Genomic DNA, 12641 nt, shown 5'->3' with positions numbered 1-12641 from the left:
CTAGCAACGTGTGAATTAAATTTAATATAATTTATTTTATTGCACATGACACACTCATTTAATATCAGAGAATTCTACCACCGGTTTCGAGAAAAACTGAGAAGAACGGGCGAAAGAAATTAAATATGCAATTTCGAAAAGGGCACATCTCTGAAAATGTAAAATGGGCAGAGCAAAAGGGGGTTTGTTTTTTTTAAACACTAACTAAATTTAGAGACAATTTAAGTATGTCAATAAATTTCAACTACAGAAAGAGTATTGATGTAATTCTGTGGGACTGTTCTGAAAGTGTACTATAATTTCAAGGAAAACAAAATATTTCGTAGTGAAATATAATCATTATGAGACTCTTTGCCGAACCCGTCGCTTCCGACGAAGGGCTCGGCGAATAAATTAACCCACAGGCACAGCCCACTGAGTTTCTTGCCGGATCTTATCAGTGGGCCGCGTTTCCGATCCGGTGGTAGATTCTGCGAAGCACTGCTTTTGCTAGGGCCAGTGCTAGCAACACCTGCGGTCTGAGCCCCGAGGGCTCTCGCTAGGGTAACGTTGATATAGCCTCTCAAGGCTATCAGCATAATTAAAAAAAAAGAGACGTAAGTGATGTAGTCACGTAAGTTTTTATATGACCTTTTAGATACATAGTTAAAATTCAGTCTTAATGATATTTTCCTATGCTGTGTTAAATAATCCAAAACAAAATGTCTTACCCAGAAATGTGCAAGAATGTTGACATCGAAAGTCCTTTGAATGAGGTGGTCTGGAGTCTCCAGGAGGTAGTGTCCTGAGACGACGCCTGCATTATTGATAAGTAGGTTTACCTGAAAAAAGAAAAACAATTTAATTATTGTATTAGATGCTTAGAACCCACTATGGACTTACAGTCCCAAAATCGTAATATGCTAAAATTCTATTACTTAATACATACTATTGCACAAGATTTTACGGGATTGTATCGCTCTATACGAGTAAAACGCAGCATCTTTTTTTTTATTGCTCATGTAGGTGGACGAGCTCACGGCTCACCTGATGTTAAGTGGTCACCGGAGCCCATAGACATCTACAACGTAAATATCGCCACGTATCTTGACACATTAATACTAAGGTCTCAGTTTTTACAGTACTACTACGGCTACTCATTCTTCAAACCGAAACGCATTACTGCTTCACGGCAGAAATAGGCAGCAAGGTGGTGATACCCACCCGTGCGGACTCAAAAGACGTCCTACCACCAGTAAAATCTTTATCTTTAAGGTTAGAGCGATTTCAGAAAATCAGATGCATTTATCTCATCTTAAGCCCCTAATTTCAAAACGTATAATGTTTAAAAGACGTTTTGAAAGCATAAAATTAATTATTATTGACGCAATTATTGCTGTATTCAATCTTAGAGTCAGTGAACTTTCGTGGTTGTAGCTTGCGAAGTGATTTTTCCAAAATCGCAAAATAAATAGCCTTGGCTTCAACCTGTTTTTTTTTTTTACTTTTCAAACAAAAACTTCAACATCACCAAACTGCTCATCTATACTTATACATATAAAAATGAATTGCTGTTCATTAGTCTCGCTAAAACTCGAGAACGGCTAGACGGATTTGGCTAATTTTGGTCTTGAATTATTTGTGGAAGTCCAGAGAAGGTTTAAAAGGTAGATAAATATGAAAATGCTTGGAATTAAATAAAAATAAAAAATTTTGTTTTTCTTATGAAGTGTCCCCCGTCGGACGGATTCCTTATGTTTGTTTTAAGTTTATTTTATACAAAAGTTTAGGTCTTTTATTTATCGATTGAGGCACTACGAAGTCTGCTGAGTCAGTTAGTGCTGAATAAATATAATATTTTGATGCGTTTATTTTAAATTCGTATTTGAGCAGCGACAATATGATGTGATGTTTAATACGGAAACGTTGAACAAAGGCGGTGCGGATATTTGACGAACAATCCAGTCTTTAAAAAAAAAAAAAACTGTACGTTTGCCTTGTCTGAAGACATTTATTGTGTTGCCACATTTAACGCGTGTCCTGAAGCATACTGTAATTGAAACACAAAATACGTTCATACGTTAATTTTGTGATATAGACGTACTATTCGGTTAAAATTTGTAGTGCTGACTAAAGTAATTTGATACTTAATTCAACCTTACTGGTGATAGGACCTCTTGTGAGTCCGCACGGGTAGGTACCATCACCCTGGCTATTTCTGCCGTGAAACATAAATGCGTTTCGGTTTGAAGGGTGGGGCAGCCGTTGTAACTATACTGAGACCTTAGAACTTATATCTCAAGATGGATGGCGCATTTTTGTCGTAGATGTTTATGGGGTCCAGTAACCACTTAACACCAGGTGGGCTGTGAGCTCGTCCACACATCTAAGAAATAAAATAAAATAAAAAAACAAAAATAAATTTACCTTCCCAACCTGCTCTTCAACTTTTTTAGCGACACGGTAGATGTCTTCCCTGCTGGCGAGATCTACTACGTAGCCGTAGCATTTACCACCGACGCCTTTTACAAGCTTCACTGTATCTTCCAAACCTAAAACAATAATTGAAGTAAATACAAATCAGATCTGGTAAAAGTGCTCATTCGCCCAGCAGGACAAAACAGAAACTGAAAGCGACTGATTTTGATATTATAATAACAATAACATGTATATTTTTTATATAATCCAGCGATTTACAGAAGAAGTCCATAAACACATCGAACCGCCTGCGGGAAATGTTACGAATATATCCCGTGATCAGGCAAAGTTTTGTATCTGTGGTTAATCATTTACCAAGAGGTGAGCCTTAAGTTTGTTTCCCCATCAATGACAAATATATCTCATCGGACTTGGTACTCTGACATTATTTACGTAATACTAAATAGTAAATACTGAAGACAAAAAATGAAACTTAATAAGAATGACCTTTAGAAATAACCACTAATAATGCACGTTATCTAATGAAGTTTAAGTACATGTATTCAAGCCGATTGAAGACGGCCTCATTATAAATATAATAGTACAGTGTGATTCTTTATAATGTGCACATATCGAAATGAGGGAATCTATTCTTAATTTTATCGAGGGAAAAATATTAAAAAAATGCTAAGTAAATATGTTTTATTTTTTATTTTTTATGGAATTTTTAAATTGTTTGTTCACTACTGTGACTCCGGTGTAAACAAAGCGGTGTAACTTTTGAACTAAATGATCTATCGCGGTTAAACAAATTTCATAATGATTGGAAGTGTTTAGGCGTCCTCATAAAATGAAAAAAGTGGGAGAAAGCCTCCACTCAATTGAAAATAAACATGTTTTTTTTAGCATAAATCTGTTATTTCTTCATCAATTTTTACAACAATCCTAAAATTTCTCAAAAAGACGCACCCTTTACCTACTTTTTTATTACTTAATGTTATTGCACATCGTATTAGCTACCCATTAGTAAAATTTTCATGTTTATAACTCAAATATACGATTTTCTATAAAATGAAGCATAGATTCCCTCATTTCGATATGTGCACATTATAAGGAATCATACTGTATAATGCTGAATGTGTCGCATAATCGTTTCGCGACAAAAACGAGAGAGACGTTCATTACCAACACCAATGACAAAAAATATATACATTTCGTAGATTTGTTTTATTAAGCGCGCTGTTACTTCATTGTTCGTCAATACCGTGCGAATTTCTAAAATAAACAGTGATCACTAAAGGCTTCGTCAAACAGAACGCGTAATTAGCGCGCGTCAGAGCGCTACGCTATGACGCCGGGATGTGTTGTACTACTACGGTAACCTACCGTCAAACAGAGCGCCAGCGCTATAACTATAGCGCTACAGCACATCCCGGCGTCATAGCGCGGCGTTAGTTTAGCGCTCTGACGCGCGCTAAGTACTCGTTCTGTTTGACGAAGGCTTAATACCACGACAGGACGTGACGTCTTACCTATAAATTCATAAACACGTTCAATAAAATGAAAACTCTAATTATATGCAACTACCTACTTTTCTCGGGTCATTTCCAACTAGCGCAGGTTTAACACATTTGAAAAATTTACTAGACAGTTTTGCAACAACGGAATAAATCAAGGCTACAATTTTTCTGATTTCCATACTAACTGCTAATAAAGAGTACTGATTGATCTTTGAAATATGTAAATGAAATAATGGAAATATTGTTGCCAAGTTACCGTTGCTACCAACGGAAAATAGTGATAGTCAAGGATCCTAAAAATCAACATTACTTGAGTACTGATACCGCGAAGCATTCTCTTTTGAAAGGCTAGGTAGCAGATATGAATTGATATTTGATTTGGAATTGGATTTTTCGATAGGCTAACCTAATCTAAACTTGATCTCATGTAAAAAAAACATTGCACGGTTGACGCTCAAATCTCCCAGACAGGTAACATTTTTTTCTAATACAATACGTACTAAATATACGTTCACGAATCTCTTCCACGATGAAGGAATAACATCGTGTAATAAAATTGAAGTCTGCAAAAACGTTAATTTGCGTAATAACTGCCGTCTTGTGAGCACGAGTAGGTTCCACCATACTGACTGTTTCTATTGTATTCTATTCTATTGTATTTCGATTTGAACACCGAAAGCCATGTGGTAAAAAGTATAGAACTCATGATCTCAAAATAGGTCACGTAGTAATGTCTATACATCCCGGTGACTATGTGCACGCTCACCCATCCAAGCAATAATAAAATTGCTTTTATAAAATTTAACTAGATGATGAGGTTTTTTTTTAGAACGCCATCTTGTGTCTTTAAAGCGGTTAGTTGCCCTCAATTAAGAAAAATAGTATTATTATTCGCCAATAGATGTCGGGAAGAGTTGATTATTGAAAACACGAATAAAACAACTTTTTTTTTTTTTTACCTACCTAAGCTGATAGCCCTAGTGGCTATTTCAGCGTAACCCTAACTTTAGTAGGTGAGCTCACGGGGCTCAAACCTGATGACGTTGCTAACACGAACCCTAGCAAGAGCCGTGCTTCGCAGAATCTACCACCGGATCGGAAACGCGACCCACTGAGAAGATCCGGCGAGAAACTCAGTGGGCTGTGTCTGAGAGTTAATTTACTCGTCGAGCCCTTCGTCGCAAGCGACGGGCTCGGCGAGAACGGTGACCGGTGCTTGAAGTACCTAAAAGCACCGTTAGTGGATCGGGAGGATCCGAGATGACGTGTTTTGGGCGACGTCGACTGCTTTCCATTCTGTCCGCAGGATCGGGAATATAGTTACCGGCGGCCACGATGAGAGGGTTCTCGTGTCGTGCCGCTTTATCGAAGTGGCGCATCGACGCCGACTGTATATACTTACTGATGGAATAAAACAACATTTTCTTAAAATAAATCGTAGCTAGATCGATTTATCGCCCTCGAAATCCCCTGTATACTAAATTTTATGAAAATCGTTGGAGCCGTTTCCGAGATTCAGATTATATATATATTAGTATTTATTAATATACAAGAATTGCTCGTTTAATGGTATACGATAAGATAAGATAAAATTGCTTTTATAAAATTATAATATAGGTACGTACAAATTCCTTGCATGTGTTGTGTTGCTCTTGGCCGATTACTCTTGAACGAACGCGTTACGTTTCATCGAACACAACATTCGTTTATTACGCAAACTTTAGATTCTCGTTTGCCTTGAAAATATGTTACAGTTTCTCTAAATATTATCGTACGGAATTTTGAGTCGCATTGATGTTTAAAAAAATTTCTGCGTTTTCATATTTAGCTGTATCAATTACGGTACTGGCATTGTCAAGTAATTTTTTTCGAAGAATGATAAATCTAAAACGAACGATTTTTTTGGCACAAAATAAAATAACAGGACTTCCCCCTATAAGCTACACATGATCCAGTTGGATCCTTTACTTCCGTGGACGGCGGACCGGCGCTTATCAAATTAATAGTCTGAAGAAATTGGATATCAAATTTCGATTAATTGATTAATTGTGAAACTATTTAAAACTTTGTTACATTCAGAACGTTAACTTTCACAAAGAATCGTTGTTCAAATAAATCCTTCAGTTCTAGAAACGGCTGAATCGGTAGGACCGGTATTTAAAAAAAACAAGAAAAAGGCTGATAGTTTATTTGGATCTAAATATGAAAGTGTGATGGAGTAGCCGCTTTAAATAGAATATAAATACGTGGTAATTTTAAACTTCGCATAATTTAAAAAATATTTTATCATCGAGTCTTTAGAAGTGACGATATTGTAATTGCTTTCGTGCTTATTACTGCACACAAAAGACAAAAGTTTAATAAAAAACGACCTTGCTAGCTAAACAGGTACTAGAAATTAACGAGAAGAATTGTCTTACAAATATAATTTAACCTTTATGTATATAATATTTGCTTTGTGCATTGAAATGTGGATGAATTTTGCGCATAGACTATGTAAATTTTATGTCTCGCTCGAACGATTTTCAGTATTATCGTGTCAAAGGATAACCAATCGATGTCCGCTATCCGCGCGATTCCAATGCAATTTATTTAACACTAATAATAGAAAAGCCTTGCATGCGTTTGCTTTCGAAACACTAGAAGCGTTTTTGATTTGTTCTCGGAAAATCGAAAGCAATTACGCGTTCACATTAGAAGCGTGGTAACTAATATTGAGTGGATAAAATTTAAGGCATAATATGCTTTAAGGTTTACCAGTCTGTTAATAGATCAACGTAAAGCAGCCATTATGAATAAATACAACAGTGATAACTAAATCACAATAAACTAAAAACTAAAAATCAAGATTAAAATTTTGAGTTAACTAGCTATATCCGCTCGCTTCGTTAGGCATTTAAAATTAACATTATTATTTCTCACCCCCACAAAGATTCTCATCATTAAAGCCCCCGCAACTGGTGTAGGGAGTCCAACACTCATAAAAATATTAGCCTATCCATGAACTACATGTATTTTTTACGTGGATACCAAGTTTCAAGTCAATCGGATGCATAGTTCAGTAGTTATAACGGAACATCCGTAAAAACCACTGTAGATTTATATATTAGTATAGAAGTATAGATATTTGAGCTATAAAGTCTCATTTTAGCACATGAATAAAAATTAAATTACGAACCTGATAGATTTTTTGCTCGGGAAGCAAAAGGCCCGGATTTGAAATTAAATATGTATTTTATTAATGATATAAATTATTATTTGTGTTCATATTTTTTTCCTTTTGGCTTCTACAATGGCAAAAAAAGAAACTTTTTTTTTAAATACTCATAGATTGCTATCAATTTGTTCAAGTTCAGTTATCATACACTACAAACAAACAATTTTTTTTCGTTAATCAGGTAGTGTTGTGTTGAGTTCCTTACGTTTCCTGTTTTTTAAACAGACGGAATATAAAATCTATACTTTCAATTATGACGCAAATGGGACAGTCACTTTAGTCTTTGGTTGGGTGGTTGACTCGGCGGATCGTCATGCAGTTTTAAGCTTGACAACCAAACAAAGCGCAGAGGTCATTCACTTAAACAATTCAAAGAGCTCAAACAATGAAAGACCCCAAGACATACTGTGCGACCTAGACCTAAATCCCACATAAACAATAGCTAGACTAGATGTATTATACTAGGCGATTAGAACTTGTACTCCACATAACAACAGTATGAACAGAACTTTCGTGAGTATTCGGTAATGCAAACCCGTTTTCCCCATTCAAGATCATCTAAAAGTTCTGGTTTAATAATGTGTCGTAAATTTTAATCCCAGAATTCTTTCTTCCTCAGAATCTCTTTGGTATCTTAAACTAGAGGTAATGCCTCGTTCGATAGTGAATAAAGAGCGTGTGTTGTAACAATACTCATTGTCAAGAAAGTTCAAAATTGCAATATCCACCACTCTAGATCAGCCTTTTCCAAAGTGGGCGATAACAACTCCTTGTGGGGACCCAGAAAAAAATATTTATTCTCAAAGTGGACAGTAGACAAATAAGTTTGGGAACTCCTAGGTCTAGATGAATTCTTGTCAAAGACAAAATTAATTGGTCACTGTTGGTTCGTCGCTCGCAAAATTCATTAGTCATTTATAACAATATACAATCCGATCTTCTACCCGGAGTTTTTCATCATGGTTTTGTCGGGAGACCTTAAGCTTTCAAATAAACAAGATGTCGTTAAACAGCCTATATAAATTTTAAAGATGGGAATAATTGTGTATAATGAAATTTAAATACATATAATTTTTAAGAATTATATTTTTCTCCGACTAAAATTTATAATATCCGATCCTCTTTGAGTTTTTGTTACAACTTATATTTGGGTATTTCGTAAGCCAGCAAAGGTGGTTTTCACGGTTCTGTTAACTTGCATGTTTTGTCGTTTTCCTAGTTCAAAGAAGAGAAATATCCTAAATCTAAATAATAATAATTCAGTTAAAAACTGCAGAATGCAGTCTATACGAGAGAGAAAATGATAAGTCATGGTTGACTAAGTTTTATGAGATTAACTCAATCAAGATTTTGTGACAAGTAATTCGAAATCCATGAGAATATTTTTATGGGTCACTTTCTTTTTTAAGAAATGAGAAAATGAATGTTGCAGTATGGAGAAAATATGAAGTCACGTCTATAAACGAAGTTAGTTCATAGAAAGTAATTCAACTTGTAATCGTGTGAATGTAAGTAGTATGCGAATTGGTTTTTATTGGCATCACCACGTGTTGATTTTAAACAAAAGAAATAAATAGATATTAAATTAATCAACTAACAGTATTTAATATTGAAAATTAAGATAAAAAAATTCAAAGTTTTACAATTTCGAATCCCATTTTTACTAGCATAGCCGAGCCGTCGTGGTCTAAGGGATAAGACGTCGCTGCTTTCGTGTTGAGCGAGGCACCTGTGTTCGAGTCCCAGGCGGGTACCAATTTGTCTAATGAAATACGTACTCAAAAAATGTTCACGATTGATGATGATATAATTTGTGTAATTACTGGTGGTAGGACCTCTTGTGAGTCCGCGCGGGTAGGTACCATCACCCTGCCTGTTTCTGCTGTGAAGCAGTAATGCGTTTCGGTTTGAAGGGTGGGGCAGCCGTTGTAAATATACTTGAGACCTTTGAACTTATATCTCGAGGTGGGTGATGCATTTACGTCGTAGATATCTGTGGGCTCCAGTAACCACTTAACACCAGGTTGGCTGTGACCTCGTCCACCCATCAAAGCAATAAAAAAACCAACTTACTATTTTAGTTTAACGTGTTTTTAAATAGCTCACGTTGGCAGTCGTTTTTTATATATACGATTGTCAGAAAGCCATGAGCACGATGTAAGTCTTAATAATCATGGGTAACCACGACCTATCACATGAGAAGAACTCACTATACAGATGGAACACGTTTAACTATGTTTTCTTTGCTAGACAATTTCAGGATAAAAAACAGTGTAACTCTTTTACGTTGAAATAAAAAAAAATCTACTTCAAAGTATTACTATTTTGCGGCCGAAAAAGATTGTGCTATTAAAGTTATAACACAACAACATGCATATTCTGTTCATTGTGGGTTTAGTGATGGTAAAGTCTTTAATGGACGGTATGTAAGAAGATATGCGTGATGAGTATGTGAATGGAAAAATGTCGTATGATACCTAGCCTGAATAGTAAAAGAGGAAGGACATGCTGCGCCGATCCCACATAGTAGAATAAGGGCAAGAAGAAGAAGTTGGTTTAATGATAAACTAATCAAATCATATCAGTGGCTAAACGTTCATTGCTGGATATCTTCTTCTTTGTCGTTTCCTCATTACTGAGGGTCGTGACCACCTTGGTCCAGTTTTTGCACCAGCTTCCTCCAATGTTGCCTGCATTCGGCCTGCTTAATGGCGCCCGGGACGCTGGTGTTTGTGGCCTCCTTGACAATGTCCGTCCACCTGGTTGGCAATCTTCCTCGTCTTCTCTTTCCTTCCACGTGACCTACAACTATTAATTTTTCCAAGTTCTCAGGATTTTGTCGGGCCACGTGTCCGAAGTTTATAGGCTTGCTGTATAAGGGCTCTACTCGAATTTCCCCCGTTTTGAAAAACAGGAGCACTCGGCCAAGAAAGAAATTGACATAATAAGGGAACACTTTATAAAACTTGGATACGTCATATCATCAATCATGGCTTAAGAGAGCGTGGTGTTCGTTCATGCGATCCGCACCCACGTAGACTAACTATAGTATTTGTAGCGTTCCTGTGAAATCCTTTTAAAGCCAACTTTTAACACAAGAAATAAGTCATAAGCCATTCTAAAACTTTTATCGTGCTGTCAATCCTTTATTTATCTACGACAGCTTTCTCTCACTCACATGTGAATAGCAAAATTTTGATGTACTTGAAAATGTTACTTGTTTGCTACACAACACTTACTTTCTAGATAAGTCAACAAAGCGACTTTATTTTCTTTGCGCCGTTAAGTGTGCGTAGAAAATGAATGTGAATACAAATTCAAGTATTTCTAATTAAGTGTGTAAGTACCGGTGCAATGGCTCTACTCCCTAAAATATTGTAAGTAATCGTTCTGGCGATTACAGAATTGATAATAAAATGCCGATGTCCAATTATATGGTCACCAGGTAAACCAAAAGAGCATATTCTAGAAAAAAAATTTTTTTTTAATTTTATAACTAAAATTGAGTTTGGGAATTTGCTATAGGACACGAAAAGACTAATCTTAAATATTGATACAGAGTTAAGTAGTTATGTTTGTTTTATTGAGATAATAGTAATTAGTCAAACTGTCATAATAAGCTTCGAGAGCTTTGTACTATACTGCACAGAAAGCAAATAAACCTTAAGTTAATTAACTGAACATTAATCATCAATTCTCTAGACCTAGTAATTTACGCTAAGATATTCTTGATTCCTATTAATGTGTAATTGTTGTCGCTTCCCCAGATATTGGCTTTAGATCAATTCTTTAAAGAAATTTTATGACATCTTATATTTAAAACCAATTACAATTAGAAAACTATAATAATGTTGCTTATCATTTTTATCCATCGATCCATTCACAACAGCTTGTTTTAAATTTGAATTGGTTAAAATCACATTGAAACAACTGTATTTCATGAATAGACGACAACAGGATTTATTAATGAAGTTGACTGACTATACAGATGTTTGAGCTGTAGTTGACACAAATGATTCAACGATATTCAATAACTATCATGTTTCAAAAGATATTTTATTTTCACAGTAGTCAGCCTGATTAAACTAAAAATCATCCTTTTAAAACTCTGATACCATAAAGTCTTGTAAAGTTTCTTAACATTTTCCGAAATGAGCACCCCCTTAAAGGGACTAAGGCAAGGAAGGAAATTTTATCAACAATTTTCCCGGACCTGCATGTTAAAATTTTTGTTCTAGAAATATGAATCTCATCAAAAAGCAAAAGCCTGGTAAGTTTTGAAGAATAATGTATGAAAGTATGAGTACTTGGGCACGTAACGAGTAGAGGCATAAAACGATGCGCAGAAAGCTATCCTATTGAATTGACAAATGTAAAATTTATAATTAAACGGCTGTAGCATGTTCAATTAATTAGAAATTGTTGATTAAATAATAAATAATTAATAGAATAACCATTAAAGAAAATTTACGATTACCTATCGATAAAAAAATTTATCGCTGTAACAACGAAATCTAGATTATTCTTGATTCGAAATTTAAATTAAAAATTTAATTTACAGGAAAATGTAAATAAAAATCATTTATCTCACAGAAAGCGGAATGATACAAAAAAAAACACGCGTGATCGTACGAGAGGTCTGATTAGTGTCTGGCTTGGGCATGGGACCGCTAGCTTTTTTTTTGTGAAAGAAGGATGACTGGTGACCCCGTGGCCGTCCCAGATTCACCAGGACAACTGGGCGAGCAAAGGCTTAGCACGGAGGATGCTAGCAATTAATAATTCTTTCCTTTAATCATGGTAACAGTTTCTTCTTTTCCTACCCTTTCCTTGTTGGTAAGTGGTAGGAACGCATTGTAGGCCCCCCTCGGAAGGATTCACAGTCTTACCTATTTCAACCGGTAGGTGCCATCCATGCTTTCCATGAAGAGAAAGACAGACGTTGTACCAAAGGAATTGTAACTTCAGCGTTCTGACTTAAGGTGATTGGAGACATTCGCTTTGTATTGTCTACGAGTTCGGTAACAATCTATCGCCAGATGGACTTGAGCGATTACTATTATTTTCATTTTTATCGATATTGCTATTTACGATTTGATTGGGTACTACTTGGAATACGTTCGGCATGGAAGGAAGATATTGTTTCGTCATTTGCAGAGTTGGTATGTGGAGAGCCCCTTCGATTACCTGGTGTCACCTCATGGAAGATTCGAGCGCCAATTGAAGTGCCTAACGTCGTTTTTCTTGTTAATATTATATACTGTACAGATCCAAAGCATTATAAGTATTTATGAAATATGTAGTGTGCTTGACTTATTTATTTTGAGTGGGAGTTTCCCGCTATTGCAAGAAATAAATAATAAACTACAAGACAATAGCAATTGGGTCTACTTAAATTCAAAACTACAATTCAATATAACCATTATTCTGTTGTTTTTTTTTTTAATTTGCTTTAATTTAGTTTTTCTCACACTGTTTTTCAATAGTTACAAAATGCATGTAATGAC

General features: G+C 35.6%; 1 protein-coding gene across 1 annotated transcript in view; it reads right to left on the bottom strand.

Annotated features, from left to right (window-relative positions):
* Window positions 1–12641, bottom strand: part of LOC101745050 (estradiol 17-beta-dehydrogenase 11) — a 49494-nt gene that overhangs the window by 10816 nt on the left and 26037 nt on the right. The window contains exons 3-4 of the mRNA XM_004931689.5: window positions 2407–2531; window positions 711–821 (exon numbers count right to left, since the gene is read on the bottom strand). Coding sequence (XP_004931746.1) covers window positions 711–821; window positions 2407–2531 — 236 coding nt within the window. The remainder of the gene's footprint in view (window positions 1–710; window positions 822–2406; window positions 2532–12641) is intronic.

Source organism: Bombyx mori, chromosome 3 (assembly GCF_030269925.1).
Source record: "Bombyx mori chromosome 3, ASM3026992v2".
NCBI lineage: Eukaryota > Metazoa > Arthropoda > Insecta > Lepidoptera > Bombycidae > Bombyx > Bombyx mori.
Note: the sequence above shows the minus strand (reverse complement) of the source record. Positions and strands in the feature narration are given on the sequence as shown.